Raw genomic sequence first — 17011 nt, forward strand, 5'->3', positions numbered from 1 at the left:
CATTCATCGTGGTGCTCCAATAGTGCTGATAACATGCAGCATCTGTCCGGGGGGGGGGGGGGGGGGGGAGGGGGTTAGGTCTTTACATGCCACAAATTATGACATGACGTGCCAACATCCCCCCCCCCCCTCCTCCTCCTCCATAAATCAGCTACCTTGTCCGGGATGGAACCAGCAAACTTGAGATCATAAATTGCGCGCGCGCGCGCACACACACACACACCACTGAGGCGCTGAGTTATTACGATCATGTCCAGTTCCTTGGCTGAATGGTCAGCGTACTCCTTTTCGCTTCAGAGCACCCTGGGTTCAATTCCTGGTTGGGTCGGAGATTTTATTCTTAAAAAATCATTAATTTTCCCGGCTAGAGAACTGGGATTTGTATCGTCCCCAACATCCCTGCAACTCGTTCTTGCTGGTGTTTCAGAAGGACTTACATACTGGTTTGTAAAATTATCATTTGGATAATTTCCCTTTTTGACTCCACAGTTCAATTGCATTACCACTAATTTTTTGGGTAGACACTTTCACATCCTAGCATATACTACACAATATAATGGCTTTGGAGTTTTCCTGATGATTTACAAGATGCAGCACGATTCACACAGAATACTCAAATTTAGTGTGGCAGAAACTCAACTGTCAATAATATGTTTGTCCCTAGAAGGGCACAGAGCTCAATAGAATATGAGCAATAAGTCTTTCACACTGATAGTGGAATGTTTCTCAACATCCATGTTTTGTCTTTGTATTCATAGTCACTAAATATAGCTACATTTGAAAAAAAGTTCAATCGAAGGTTAAGCACGTGCTTCATCTACAGATTTAGTCATCAGGTGGACGACATAATCAGGGTTTTGTCTCTTGAAGTTCATCATTTCACTATGGTTATCCCTAAATTTCTGTTCATCCTTGCATTCCCCAACACATGAGACGTCCAGGCTCCTGTAAAAATTCAACGACAAAATATTATAAACATATTGGACAGGAAACAAGGAAATGGACACAAAAGATGATTAACACATCGCAATGAAAAGGTACAGAAGTCTTTACCATTTATTTGAATAATATTCTCCTTAACTAAAATCTCATATGAAAAAACTAAATTTACGACAACTATCAAAACTGCTGTACCTGAACTTACTATTGATATGAATAAAATTGCAAGAGTAAAGGAATTTAAGTACTTAGGTGAATGAATCACTGAAAATGGCAGTGAAAACAAATCAGTAGCTTCAAGAATTCAGAAAATGGAAATTGCTTTTCAACACACAAAGAATGTTTATAACAAAATATGATTGTCCTGGAACAGTAAAATTTGTCATTACTTAACAGCGAAACCCTCAATTTTAATCATACAAATTTAAAGAAACAATTACAGATTAAAGAAAGGAAAATTTTAGGGCCAAGAATTAAAAATGGAATACATTACCCCAAACCCAACTCAGAAATATACTTAAAAAATCTAAACGTACTGATACAATGAGATTTTTTTTTTTTTTTGCTAATTGCTTTACGTCGCACCGACACAGATAGGTCTTATAGCGACGATGGGACAGGGAAGGGCTAGGAGTGGGAAGGAAGCGGCCGTGGCCTTAATTAAGGTACAGCCCCAGCATTTGCCTGGTGTGAAATTGGGAAACCACGGAAAACCATTTTCAGGGCTGCCGACAGTGGGATTCGAACCTACTATCTCCCGAATACTGGATACCGGCCGCACTTAAACGACTGCGGCTATCGAGCTCGGTCGATACAATGAGATTGTGACAAATTCAGTTTATAAGACAATTGGAAAGAATGAATAGCACTGGACTTACTTATCAAATACAAACATTTTTGCAAATCAAACATACGAGATCAAAATGGTATAGGCAAGTAGAGAAAGACCTCACCAAATCTGCAGGATAGAAATGTAATCAGGAAAGCTGTTCACACAAGGGGATTTGAGGAAGACGAGAAGAAACCAACATGACGTACTTGGTCGGAGGAAGAGAAATTATAACAATCTATGAAAATGAAGAACTATTGGGCACGGAGGAAAGTGTGATCCTACGTGACCATTCGCGCAGAAGATTCTCCTTAACAATACGAACAGACTTCAGTTACTATCAATTCGTAGAGACATCAAAATGCTGGTATTTTACACTGAAAGGATCTTATTTGATGTGCCAATAAAGGTACTCTTCCATTAAGGTTGCCTTAAATGCACCAGAATTTGATTCTACAGCAGTGATCAATTATATAAATAATTAATATTGTTTGTTAGAGATTTGCTTCATGGCCACTAGACATCTCAGTTCGGAGGATGACTTTCACTCTATCTTGTAAGTGTGCTTATGACATCCACTAGGGGCTGTGTAGCTACCTGCTACTCCTCACTTAGTTCAAGACTTTACCTCTGTATGGGCAAGAGCGAGGATCGCATTTAAGCAGGTGGTGGTGGTGCTGATTATTGTTTAAAAAGGAAGTACAACTAGGCAACCATCCTCTATTGACACTAATCAGGGAGAGAAAATTGAAGGGGTCTGACACTTCAAAAAATGAAGGCATCAGCCATAGAACGACAAAGGCCATGAAAGGCGTGACAATGAAAGGTTCGCTAGGCCTCGAATGCTCTAATACCAACAGGGAGATTAATCATCCTCCTCCTTCCCCCTTGTCCAGCTCCTGCCAGGTCGGGGCATTTGTGGCACTTCACCTTCACTCTCCTTCCACCATTTGGTCACAGTGCAGGTTTCTTCTTCTTACACTCCTCTTTATTCGACTGATCCACTTTGTTCTAGGTCCCCCCCCCCCCCCCTCTCTTTCTCTTTCCTTCCCTCGAACTTCTTCTCCATCATCTGTTTTGGTATTCTTTTCTCTTCCATCCTCTCTACATGTCCAAACCATCTCAGTTTACTCCTATCAATTCTCTAATTTAGGTTTACCATTCCGAACTTCTTTCTCACATCTTTATTTTTCAATCTGTCCTTTCTATCATTTCCCTGGCTTGAATTCTACTCTCCTCCCTACCTGTCAGTGTCCAGGTCTCAGCCGCATAACTTAATATGGGTGCACAATACATTTTGTACATTTTGTACCTGTGGTGTCTCCTTGTAGACTATCCATCACACTGTCACTGACTGCCCTCTTCGTCCTTTCAGAGGAACCATAATAGTTCCTTATTCCAGACAAGTCTATTCCGTCTTTTCAAATGGAGTCTGTTTGCTTCTGACGCATTTGTTGTACATTGCTTGCACCATTTCTACAGTTTGTATACCCAAACTCTTTTCCACCATGGTTTCCCAAACCTGCATCCTGGGAACACTATCACAGGTCTTTGTTAGATCCCAGATGTCAGTGGAGGATCATCAACTGGATCCGAACTGGACAAGGCAGATGTGGATATCTGCTTAACAAATGGGGATGGGCTACCTGTGGTGTCTCCTTGTAGACTATCCATCACACTGTCACTGACTGCCCTCTTCGTCCTTTCAGAGGAACCATAATAGTTCCTTATTCCAGACAAGTCTATCGCCCTCTTGCACCCTCTTGTTAATCTCCATGTCCAGCCTTGTATTCTGCATTAATTCACTTCCTAGGTATTTGAAACTCTCAACAATTTCAAGGCATTGACCACAATTATCCTTTCTTCTCTTGATATCATCTCTGCACTGATTTTCATACCATACATTTCAAATTTCTTGTTCAGTGAATCAAACTGTTCTTGCAGTTTTGTGCTGTTCGTTCTCCAGACCACAGTATCGTCTGCTTGTAGTAATAACTATTCCCATATGCTTCCTTTGTCTCCTTTACAATTTCATCCATAACCATTAGAAACAAAAGAGGCGACAGCACACTCGCGTCTTAGTCTAGTTTCATTTCTAAACAATTCCGTCTTTTCAAATGGAGTCTGTTTGCTTCTGACGCATTTGTTGTACATTGCTTGCACCATTTCTACAGTTTGTATACCCAAACTCTTTTCCACCATGGTTTCCCAAACCTGCATCCTGGGAACACTATCACAGGTCTTTGTTAGATCTATGAAAGTCGCTTCCTCAATTTGGACATTATCATTATATCTAACTATCTTAACATACTGCTTCTGATCTCAGGGCTGGAGCCGGAATACTGCTGAGAATATTAAGGCTTGAAATCAGGGAAATCACCGTGGTGCACAGCAGTTAACCTTGAAAGATCCTCCTTCAAAGTTACCAGTTCATGGAAAATCCAGTGGAAGCTGTCTTCAGTAATCAATATACATCTACTTGAAGACCCTTCTAAGCGAATACAAGGATTCGACCTTCCCAGATGTCAGTGGAGGATCATCAACTGGATCCGAACTGGACAAGGCAGATGTGGATATCTGCTTAACAAATGGGGATGGGCTACCTGTGGTGTCTCCTTGTAGACTATCCATCACACTGTCACTGACTGCCCTCTTCGTCCTTTCAGAGGAACCATAATGGACATCCATCAGACAGCAGTTGAAGCAACAGAATGGGTCACAGAACTAGACCTAGAATTGTACAATTGTACGAACTTGTGACTGTGCACATTAGTCCACAAACTTTGTATAGGTAAATAACTTTAATTTATCATACAATAAATAAATAAAATAAACATACTGATCACTAAACCTATATAAGTTTGTCTTGGCGAATACTCTCCTGCATCAATCTGAACAGATAACTTTGCAACATCTTCAATAGGCGTATACATTCTTGAGTATCATTTTAAGGTACCTACAGGTTAGTTTCTTTCAAAATTAATTTGCTGAACATCGCTCATCACGTAACACAGGTACTCAAAACAGAATTTAAGAGGTGGTTAATACTTACGGGTTGAGACTCCTAAGAAGTTCCTGTAGATGCAGTGGGAGAACATACCGTGTGTACGGAGTGAGGTAACTCAAATCGTTTTCATCAAACCTGTACAAAATATAGAAATCAGAGTAAATATTTGTAGATTTTACCAAACTGATGTACACACAGTGATGTATTTAGGTATACACTGGGCCTAGAGCACAGCATTGCCAACCGTACGATCAAACCCGCGGATCGTAAGCCTATTGTACGATCCTATGACATATCGTAAATTTTGTCTCGTTTTCCCTTTAAAATGCATAGATTTTTGTTCCTTCTTTTATTATTCTTGCAAGTTATGTTCCATCATAGATGACAAGTTGGAAAGAGAAGGAGAGGCTTTTCGAATAAGGAGATTCCCAAAAGGAATATACCAAGAATGGGCTATTTCCACTCTGAGTTACTTCACGGTCTCACAGCTGTACCATAATTAGTGGATCATAGTATTCACCTTCAGCAGAATGACGATGACTGGAGGAAATTACCCTTTGTCAATGATGATATTAACACGTTGAGTGCCAGACCGATTTTCATAGGATTGCCGTCTAGTGCCGTGAGCTAATAACATCGAGTTACTCCCTGGTTTACATAAAATCAGCTTCATGGTCCGTATCGCACTTCAATAGATTCACAATGAAGTATTTATTTATTTTCCACCTAGTCGATACAATGATTGCCTAAGGCAATTTTTATTGGTCAAAAGTGGTACATGTTTCGTATATTAACAACATCTTCAGCCACATAACAATGTTTAGATGAAAAATATAAAATAGACAAAGTAATGCTTTAGAGGAAGTGTCCTTGAAATTAACATAAGATTGACAAGATTAAAACAAACAAATAACTCAAGAGAAAATATATAAATTATTTCTACAATAGAAAGCAGTCGTCAAGGAAACACTTGTACAATATTCCATAGAGAAATTGTCCTAATAAATATTCTTTTCTTAATAATCCATGAAAAAAGATCAATTTATAAATTAAAAATTATACAATTTATAAGTAATTATCGAAATAATTTTTAATTTATAAATTGATCTTTTTTCATGGATTATTAAGAAAAGAATATTTATTAGGACAATTTCTCTATGGAATATTGTACAAGTGTTTCCTTGACGACTGCTTTCTATTGTAGAAATAATTTATATATTTTCTCTTGAGTTATTTGTTTGTTTTAATCTTGTCAATCTTATGTTAATTTCAAGGACACTTCCTCTAAAGCATTACTTTGTCTATTTTATATTTTTCATCTAAACATTGTTATGTGGCTGAAGATGTTGTTAATATACGAAACATGTACCACTTTTGACCAATAAAAATTGCCTTAGGCAATCATTGTATCGACTAGGTGGAAAATAAATAAATACTTCATTGTGAATTTACTCCCTGGTGCCAAAACGTTCACAGGCTTAACCAAGCAAATGATCGCTGAAATGAGGATGTAATTATGATATATTAGGTTAAATTATTATGTATATTAGGTAAAATATTGCGACCCCATATGGGGTCGTATTGGTCATTACGAACTGTACACGTACACGCGCCCCCATATGGGGTCGTACTTATACAGTAGTTACTAACACGAACCTCGGTAATATTTACCTTTCCCTTTGCAGGGACGCGTTAAATGCTGTTGATTATGAGAGATGTGTTAGCTTGTTAATACTGGACCCGTAGAAATGTACGATCCCCGATTTTAGGTCAGGAAATGTTTGTAAATGACGATCTTCCGATTTTAGGTTAGGAAATTTCCGTATAGAATATAGTTATATAAAGTAATGAAAATCATGTGAATTTGGTAAATTAGGATGTAACAGAATAATATTATAAGAAGAATTAGTAGTTAAGTAATACTGAACAAGTATATAATTTTGTTTGTATAAATTTTAATTTGAGTAAGAGAACCTAGCAGCGATGATTGTGCAACATGAGAACCAGTGACTATATCGTTGAAGACTGTCATAATTTTTGCTACAGGTGGCATAGAAACCCGGATTACAGTGGGGATACGTATGCTGAAGACAGTAACATCAGTGTGGATAAACGTGCGAGATCGCTATTTGCTCTAAACTGGGTTCAAAATCACTGTAACTATATACTTAGTCTACATCATCATTGTCCGACTTGTTCGATATATCGTCCAGACTATCTGCACTAAATCTCTTACTGTTCGATTTACTCGTAACGACTTAAAAAAAGAAAAGGAAACTCACAGCTCTGCACACTTACATAAACAATCCGTGCGCTAGATAGACAATGACTTTGTCACCCTACAAAACACTTTGACGTACCCATATGGGATCGCGCCAAAACAGGAATTGAGGAATGGAAGGTGGACTACGCACATACTTAAATAGACGACCATCAGATGGCAGGAAGAGACTTTATAGATCTTCGAAACACATACTTACTGCGCACCCAAATGGGTTCGCACAGTTCTCGAGTTAGAACGAACGTACGACCCCATATGGGGACGTGAAGTTCAAAAACTTGACTACTCTCACGTACCCAAATGGGGTCGCATGGCACTCAACGTGTTAAAGCCTGCTCTGAAGTAAATTAATTTTGGGCTAAGTTACAGGAGGTGAAAAACACCTTAGAAGTATGACTAAAGCACAGTGGTATAATCAACCAGCAAGTTCAAGTACCGGTGCCTAGAGGTTCCATAGAAGAAGATGATCGTGACGATAAGGCACTTTACCACTTCTTTACAAATTACCCAATTCTTGAGTAATCTAAATAAAAAATATTTTTGTATCCTTGATACTGTATCTCACATATTAGTACAAGGGCTTACATTTACTTTCCATCCTAACCTCTCTAAATTTGCAGCTGCGGCAGTGGGACACCTAATTATGGTGTTATAGGTAATCCGCTGAACGTGGAGTTTTACGTGCGGCCTGAACCATAGGTACTCAACTTTTTGGAAATTTCATATTGTTAATCATGAATTGAACGAGTCAGCTTCCTGAGAAGCAAGCTGCTGTGTAAGGGAGCTATTGCGTCTGTAAAGAGAAACAGCAAATATTTTAATGGTTATTTTAAGTCGTACCATCCTCTCTTGAAAAAATAAAATCTTTTTGGGGTTATTGTACGATCCTGATCATCTAAGAGGTTGGCAACGCTGCTAGAGTGTCAGTTTTTAAGGGGCACCACAAATTGTGATGGCCCATTTTTAAAACATGAAATGCATCCTTTTATGCTGCTTACCCTCGAAAAATATTTATTTATTTATTTATTTATTTGCTTAATTAATTACTTATTAGATACAGCCACTGGAGGACCATTGCACGCTAATAATATAACAAATTTAAACAGGTATAATATGATAACAATCAGTATAAACAACAATTTTAAGTATCAACAGTAAATTACTCATGCTTTTTATGAAGAACAAGGTAAGATAGTTTATGGAGTTGACTTGTATTATTAGGAAGAAAAAACCCACCACATTTATTAACAACAGTCCAGGAAAAAGAGATTATTGAAATGAAGACAAGTACACAAGAAAATTGTTTATCTGGATTAAGTGGGACCGGAACTGATCCGGATTTATTGAAAATCTGGATAATCCAGAAAAAACTAAGAATCAAATACAGTACATGTTATATAATCTATTAACATAAGTTGTACAGTAATACCATTTTTCATTTGTACAAAAAATATAAGAACACTTTTCGTACATTTACAACTCAGTTTTATGCACTAAAATAATGTGCGAGTTTTTTCTATTTTACATGTCCAGATGCATTGTTGCCTCACCATGAGTCATTGTTTCTTTTGATGGAACGTCAGTTTCATTTTCAAATTCACCATCGGTGAATTAACAGTGTGTTGCATTCAGAAGAGCGTGGGTTCGAATCCCACCTCAGTCGTCCTGGGAATGGTTTTCCACGGTTTCCCATTCTCAATTCCAGGCAAACCGTGGAACAGTACCTTTGATAGACCGTGGCCGAATTACTTCCAATTCCTGCCCTTAACCCCTTAAGCAGGGAACTCTGTACACACTAGCTCACTCTCAGGTGGGGAGAGATTTCCCTGATTGAAGAAAATATTTAAATTACTTGATTAAAAACAATCTTAGACTAAAATGAACTATTGAAGGGCCAAAAGAGAAATATTTATTTGAATATAAATGTATTTAATTGTTAAAAAATTTGATTACTTTAATTTTGCAATACTTTGTGCAAAAACGTACTGTTTTCACACTGTGAAATCGAGATTCCTTCTTCCTAACAGCAAAGCTCTGTTTTTTGTATATACAGTAACTTTCACCTGAATATTTTTTTTTTTTTGCTAGTTGCTTCACGTCACACCGACACACATAGGTCTTATGGCGACGATGGGACAGGGAAGGGCTAGGAGTGGGAAGGAAGCGGCCGTGGCCTTAATTAAGGTACAGCCCCAGCATTTGCCTGGTGTGAAAATGGGAAACCACGGAAAACCATTTTCAGGGCTGCCGACAGTGGGGTTCGAACCTACTATCTCCCGAATACTGGATACTGGCCGCACTTAAGCGACTACAGCTATCGAGATGTACAATATTATAGGGAAGGATCCACCTTTCAATACTCCGTAGTAAGTTGAACTAAAAAGTAGTTACAACCTGTTTATTGGGACCGGTTTCAACACATTTCAAGTGTCATCATCAGCCAATTAGCGAAGATCTTAAAACAACTAATCTCTGCCTGGAAATAAATGTTTCTGTATATGTAAATTGTAGATTTACAAAGTTTACATGTACTTAAAAGATGTACAATGGAATAAAATTATAAATTTTCTGTTATGTTGGTTAGCGCTTTCGAGGGATCAAGTTTATATAGCCTACCTACAATTCATAACTGACACACATGGACTGTATTACACTACAATACAGGTAATATTTACAGTATTTACAGTCTTCACTGTGTTACATCTTTTACAGCTGTTCATTATGATACACACGGAAGCCGGTCATGTTATATAACCTGTCTCGCCTTCGCATAATTTATAAAATTCCATTCCGAAACGCAATCGTTTTCTTGTTATGTAAACTTTGCACCCTAGCTACCCTTTCCTAAGCAAGAGGTTCTCATCAATTGACATTTTGCTATCAGGGGTATAAGCTTCCCAAATTTTGCTAACGGGTGGTCAAATAGTGGATTTACCTCGTATATTTTGGGAGGAAGTTGTACATTATTTACCTCATTGTCAGAGATATATAAAAAGCTGTGGAGGAAAATCTAATAATAATAATAATAATAATAATAATAATAATAATAATAATAATAATAATAATAATGTTATTGGCTTCACGTCCCACTAACTACTTTTACGGTTTTCGGAGACACTGATGTGCCAGAAATTAGTCCCGCAGGAGTTATTTTGCATGCCAGTAAATCTACTGACAAAAGGCCAACGTATTTGAGCACCTTCAAATAACACCGGTCTGAGCCAGAATCGAACCTGCCAAGTTGGGGTCAGGAGGCCGGCCAGAGCACTCAATCTGGTGAGAAAATTATCTCTTCTGTGTCATCAGCTCATACAAAATAGGCGTACTGAACAAGCGATTGCGAGAAATAGTGTCCTAATTTAGGTTTCTGTACAATCCCCTGCAGCAACAGAATGGCCATAAGAAGTTTTATTTCGCCCTTATTTGTCCGGACACGGTCTTGATCTCGATCCTTCCTTTCATCCTACTAAACTGGGTTTTATATGCGATTTCCTGCTCGGCATCTTTTGTCTGTTCAGCTATGTTCTGGCATATCTCGTCATAAAAAAGTAATTAAAATATTTCGCTCAGTTTTGTTTTCCCTAAAAACACTCTTTACATCACGATGGAAATTTGGATCAAAGCGGGAATTTCTTTGTCCATTTTTAGTATAAGTTGACGAAGAACTTGCAATGGTTGAATTGTAATCAGTATTATTGTCACAACTGTCACTGTCATTATCGCTACTTGAACTGGAATCGAACACGTGTTGTCTCTTATGCGACTGCTGAACATTCGCATCAGCTACGCCCAAACCGTGTATAATCGAGCCTGAAGTACTTACTCCATGCAATTTCCTGTCAATTACGAATTCCCCTTCGGCAGAACTTACTTCACTAATATCACAATTCTCCCCACTAAATTCCAACATTTAGTTTATCTTGACCCGTAAATCATCTTCCTCTAACAGTGGGGGCCGGTAATTCGTTATCTATTTTAGCGGAAATAAATGTAAGAAAAAGTATCGAATAGAACCCTGGTCTCAGCAGTTTGGACGGAAATCATGGAATATGACTGTATTACGGATGCGTACGATAATAAAATGTTGTGTAACTCGCGATAAACACACACTCCAGTCGTGAAGGAAGAACTCAAGACTGGGGATAATAAATCAGGTCATAGTTCTAAAATGTCATCAGAGAGATCTGTTCAGTGCCATAATCTCTAGAAATCCCTTCTACAGCAATATTATTACATCCAAGGGACGATTAGGTGATGAGCTAAAGCTTCAGCGCGGAGCTATTAGGCCTTAGGTTGTTCTTGCCCGGACTCAGCTGCGTTCTTTATGTTGCAACTCATGGATGACACATTGGTATTGGGAGAACATAGTTGAAAAAATTCACATCGGAGTGCAGACTCATCCAGAATACGCTGCTGAAAAGGAAATAAACCTCTGCAGGCAGGCAACTGAGAAAAAAATAATAATTTGAATCGGCGGATATATTCGCGTTCCCGCCGAGTAAACGACTTGTAGCCGCAGATCTCGCCACATCGCCCACCGAATGGGTTAACTATCCTTGGCGGAAAAGACATTCAAGAAGAGCTGACGTTGTAAAAGAAATACCGTAGGAGTAAAAGAATTTTAAAATTACTTTCGATCCGGATAAACTGGAGATCCGGATTAATGAGGGCCGGATAAACGAGGTTTTTGTGTACAATCCTTCAGTGAACTTCAAAACTGATATTTATGACATAATCTTGTAGAACTTCTCTTTCAAAATGCATTGTAAGAAACTATTATATGATAATATCTCAAAGGAATTCCAGTTTCTCATAACAGTGTATATGATCTGAGAAAGGACATCATAAAAGGGGAAAAAAGCCTCAGAGAACACTATATTTTTTATACTAATCCTGAATGTGTAAACAAATGCTTCCACTTCAAAGTGCACCTGAATAAAACGGCCCTCAAGGCCAGCTGACCTCAATCCCATAGATTTTATCCAGGATGCGGCTGAGAAGGATATGTGGACCTTGGGCCCTGCTCCCGATAATTTCGGTGCATTATGGGAGGCTGTGGACTCCCCAGTCCTTCTAGTGTCTTGTGGAGTCCATGTCTCACCGCACCATCACCGTCATCAGGGCGAAAGTGGGTGCTACACGCTATTAGCTGGATATCAATTGCTCATCAGTATATGTACCGTATTTCTTGCATAATTAATGTCCCTGCACACCGCAATTTCTTTGGTTCAAAGTAGGGAAAAGGAACATTTGCGTATTTGACGCATCCACTTTCTCAATGATTTGTCATGCTATTCTGGATGCGTTTTGAATTAAACATGTCAAATAGCAGCCTCCCTATTGCTTTCATCCTCAAACAATCCACCAATTTGGAACGATCATCTCGTGCCAGATAGGTAGGTACGGCTTTCAATGAAACCTGCAGGTTGATTACAGGTTGCTTAAAGCCTACTCCGACAGATAAGCTCTATTACCTGGCTGGAATAGCGCCACCCTGGATATACATAGAGAAGTAGCTGCCAACAGGGAGAGAACAGAAAAGTGCTCACTCGCTGCTTGGACACAGTCCTCCTCAGCAACGACTGAGATCCTGGAAGAACTTCCTGAGGACATCTGAGGTGCTTTCTGTCTCACCAGAGAAGGCAAGGCTGAAGCTGTGGAAGAAGAGGACCCTTCACCTTCGTGGATGGATGCCAGCAGCTGAGCAGTTACCCCCTGGACATAATGAAAGCTGGCTGGTGTGGATGTCCCTGAACAGGCTACGATCAGGAGTGGGAAGATCCAGGGATAACTTGAAGTAATGGGGGTTCAGCACAAGTTATACAAGATATGAATGTGGACAAGAACAAACCACGAGCCACATGCTTCAGTGCCCAACATCTTGCACAGAGGATGATCTCCTACAAGCAACTCAGAGTGCATTGGACATTGCAAACTACTGAGCATGCGTATCATGAAGATATGTACTAAACTGTAAATTTTTATGTTTTGGACTCTAGTATAATAACTGCAAATAACTTGGCATTACAAATATCGTGCAACTTCCTGTTACCACCTGTTAGGAAATACCACTGGCCACTGCACTACTTTCGTTCAGTGAGCGAGTCAGTGCAGACCTGATCAGTAACGCTCTACTTTATGTGTGTTTTGTGACCCTAAAATTGTTCGTTAATCCACAATGAGCAAGCATTTTTGTGCTATTGGCTTTACGTCGCACCGACATAGAAAGGTCTTATGGTGACGATGGGATAGGAAAGGCCTAGGAGTTGGAAGGAAGCGGCCTTGGCCTTGCAAGTATTTGAGTAATGCTGCTTCATATAAACTTGCAGAGATCAGTTATGCTGAAACATACGGGAAGAGGCCAGTGGGCCAAAGGAGAAGTGTCCGAGCATAATGCGCGCTACTGGCGGAAACAGAAAACTGCACTTCCAGAGTCCAATAAATCTTGCAAAGCATATCACAGGCCCAGAAGTGGCAAGTTTCTGCAAACAGAGAAGGATCTGCAGAAATATGTGATTTTGTTTGTCAATGATGGATATCAGATAAAAAATTAGATGGATGGCTTTTCCGGCGTTTGCTCTATTAACCAGCGTTTCGTCTTAGGTCTGACACTAGACTCTTCAGAGTGGGGATGGATATGCCGTTTTCAAGAAATGCTGTATTTTAAAGGTCGAGAAATAGCAGCAGCATATGGGGTCAGTGTCTTGGATTTTAAGGTTATCCACGGCTGGAAGATAAATTTTATGGACAGATATGGAGTTTCTGTTCCACAAAGAACATCATTATGTCAAAGAATGCCCAATGATTTCAACCAAAAGTCATTGATTATCGTACGTACTACTGGAAGCAAGAAATGATGATGTACTGTAATGCTTGCTGTAAAAGCTGATGATAGAAAGGTTGTACCTTACGTTGTTCTGAAATGAAAGACAATGCCAAAAGTCAAATTTCTGTGAGGGATCCATGTTCATATCCAAGAAAATGGTTGGATGGACACACCACTCTGGATACAACGCTGGATACAAATTGTTTGGGGAAAATGAGCAGGGTCTCTCTTTCAATGCCCAGCCCACCTTGTGTCCGACAGTTTTCATGGCAACCTGACGGAAAACACTACGAAATTACTGGAGACCATGAAAACAGATTTGACAGCGATTCCTCGTGGATTGACATTGGTACTTCAACCCTTGGACATATCGAAAAATAAACCATTCAAGGACAATGTGAAAAAACTCACCGCCAGATGGAGGAAAGTGTGCACAGACTTACTCCGACAGGAAAGATTCGGAAACCACCAGTGGAACTCCTTTGTGAGTCGATATTGCATTAAAGTCAGATCATGAACCTTCTGATGTATTGCAAATAATGCGTATTAAATTTTTTTTGCTAGTTGCTTTACGTCGCATCGACACAGATAGGTCTTATGGCGACGATGGGACAGGAAAGGGCTAGGAGCGGGAAGAAAGCGGCCGTGGCCTTAATTAAGGTACAGCCATGATTGAAAATGGGAAACCACGGAAAACCATCTTCAGGGCTGCCAACAGTGAGATTCGAACCCACTATCTCCCGAATACTGGATACTGGCTGCACTTAAGCGACTGCAGCTATCGAGCTCGGTATTAAATTTATTGTAACAAACTGAAAACTGAAATTAATTTCTTTGAACCTGTTGCTCACACTTACCTCACAACAAAAGTGTTTGTATAATCGTGATTATAGGTGACCTCCTGGAGTCCATACCGGAACAAGTGACAGTAAGGTAGAGGCCTTTTGTAATCGAGGCTAATACCTTTCGACAAAGCCTTCTGATGAGCGACAGCACAATTGCTAGCGACCACCACTACTTTCACTTCTGGCGAAGACACACAACGGCGTATCCAATCCACGGGACTCTCGGCTATCTCTTCTGCACGATCAGGGTCAAAGCAATCTAGCATCTGTCAGCAAGAAGAAAGAAAAAATGGATTTTAGACTTGGTTAGCAAGCGAGTTAAACGTCTCAAAGGAGTCAAAGTAGCTGTAATACTATATATGGAGAATATGGTCTGTATATCTCAAACTCACTCACTCACTCACTCACTCACTCTGAGCTGTCAGTAGAACAATGACAAGAGATGACATTAGTACACAAATAGGCTTGAATGAAGTTTTCAAAAGTAGGAAAGATCATCGCCGTCATCATTGTCGGCTGCAACTCGTATCCAAGTAAACATATTCTTCAGCAGTTTGCATTCTTACACTCACAAAGCTTTGTGAATATGTTTCATATGACTTAGTAGCCCAGTCTTGGCATGCGACATATGTCTACACAGATAACATGGAATGGTTGGGAGAGGGTGGCACTGATCTTGGAGCTTTTGTGCTTGTTGTTTATCCTCTTCAAACACTGAAACTGATGTAGAAACAGTGTGGCGCCTTAGCAAGCATATCCCAGGATTGAGTGTTAATTCCAGCTCTGTTCACAGTATGCTTTAGCTGATCCTTGAAACGCCTCAAAGGGGCTCCAGGAGCAGAGTCCACCATACAGAATTTGACGGGGAAGCCTGGTTTCACTCATGCGATGGATGTGTCCTATCCATCTGAGACGGTGGCCAATAATAGTAGCCTCAGTGCTTATAGCATGTGCTTTCTCAAGAACTGCAAGGTTGGTGACCCAGTCCTCCCATTGGATGTTCAGGATGGATCTAAGTTTTTGCAGATGGAAGCACTCTAGCTTTTTGTCAAAAAGAAAAGATCATAATGTGAGGATAAAGTAGGAAATAAAAGAGGATAAATTGGAGAAATATTTGTTTGATAAATTTCCATATTCGTTTTTATGAGTAGGAAGAGGAATTATGGATTGGAATAATTTACTATGGGAGATGTTTGATAAATTTCCAACTCTGCTGAAATCATTACAAGGAAAACAAGCCAAAGGGAATCTGCAATCTGGGTGACATCTTTAACTGATTTGATTGATGGACTGAATTACAAATCAATGTCAAATCACAGCTTTAATGATTCTGGAGGAGAAGCTATTTCAATAGAGTTAAAATAATGTATTATCAAGGTCCACCTTTTCAATACAAATTGTACAGAGTTTAAATTACATATATGTTCAGTGACTAGTTTCGACCTAACAGTAGGTCATCATCAGCCTACAGCAAATTAAATACATAAGTATCGAAGAAATTAAACAATGTAAAGACACCTAAGGTCTCAAAATTGTACATAACATATGAGAAACTGAGATAAGATTTGAGAGACATACTGCACTATGTTAAAAGTAGCTCTATGACAGAGATTCATAAAATGTCCAGTGCGCCGTACAACATTAAAGAAGTTGTTAAAGATAGAAATTCTTAAGTTGCTGGTCAAAGAATTCAATATATGCTGTCTCCTTAAAGATGCTGTTATCCATTCGAAGAACAACTGAGCCAAAGTTACGTTGTTTTCTTAAGATATTCATAAATGTAATAACACATGGATGCTAAAAAAGGCTCTTCTGTTTTTTGGAACTTGAAGGAAGGTAACTGTTGCGCGTGGAGGCTTAAGAATCGAGAGATGCGCTGCACTATGTTAAAAAAAAAATAGAGATTCATAAAAAGGTCCAGTGTGCCGTATAATATTTAAAATGTTGTAAAAGTAATCCTTAAATTGCTGGTCACAGAATTCAATATAAGTTGGATCATAAGAGATGCTGCTTTTCACTCAAAGATCAACTGAGTGGTAGTCATGCTGTCTTCTCAAGATGTTCATAAATTTAGTACACATGGATGCGAAGCATGATGCTAGAAAAAAGTTCTTCTGTTTCTGGAATCTCGAAGGACGATGGTTGTTGCGTGTGGAGGCTTAATATACATAGAATGAAATAAAGGTGGTTAGAAATTTGCAGCTATTGTTGTACAGTGTAATGTTTGTCACAAGTGACAGAATTTCTTCTGTTTTTTCTGATATTTGTTGAATAAAGATACGTC

At 39.1% G+C, this 17011-nt stretch overlaps 1 protein-coding gene across 7 annotated transcripts in view; it reads right to left on the reverse strand.

The window, feature by feature from the left end:
* Window positions 1-202: 202 nt before the first annotated feature.
* LOC136881088 (uncharacterized) overlaps window positions 203-17011 on the reverse strand; it is a 525856-nt gene continuing 509047 nt past the window's right edge. For all 7 annotated transcript variants that reach the window (XM_068229307.1, XM_068229305.1, XM_068229302.1 and 4 more), the window contains exons 12-14: window positions 14740-14993; window positions 4821-4910; window positions 203-945 (exon numbers count right to left, since the gene is read on the reverse strand). In XM_068229307.1, coding sequence (XP_068085408.1) covers window positions 801-945; window positions 4821-4910; window positions 14740-14993 — 489 coding nt within the window. In that variant the 3' untranslated portion in view covers window positions 203-800. The remainder of the gene's footprint in view (window positions 946-4820; window positions 4911-14739; window positions 14994-17011) is intronic.

This window comes from Anabrus simplex, chromosome 9 (genome assembly GCF_040414725.1).
Source record: "Anabrus simplex isolate iqAnaSimp1 chromosome 9, ASM4041472v1, whole genome shotgun sequence".
NCBI classification, from domain to species: Eukaryota; Metazoa; Arthropoda; class Insecta; order Orthoptera; family Tettigoniidae; genus Anabrus; species Anabrus simplex.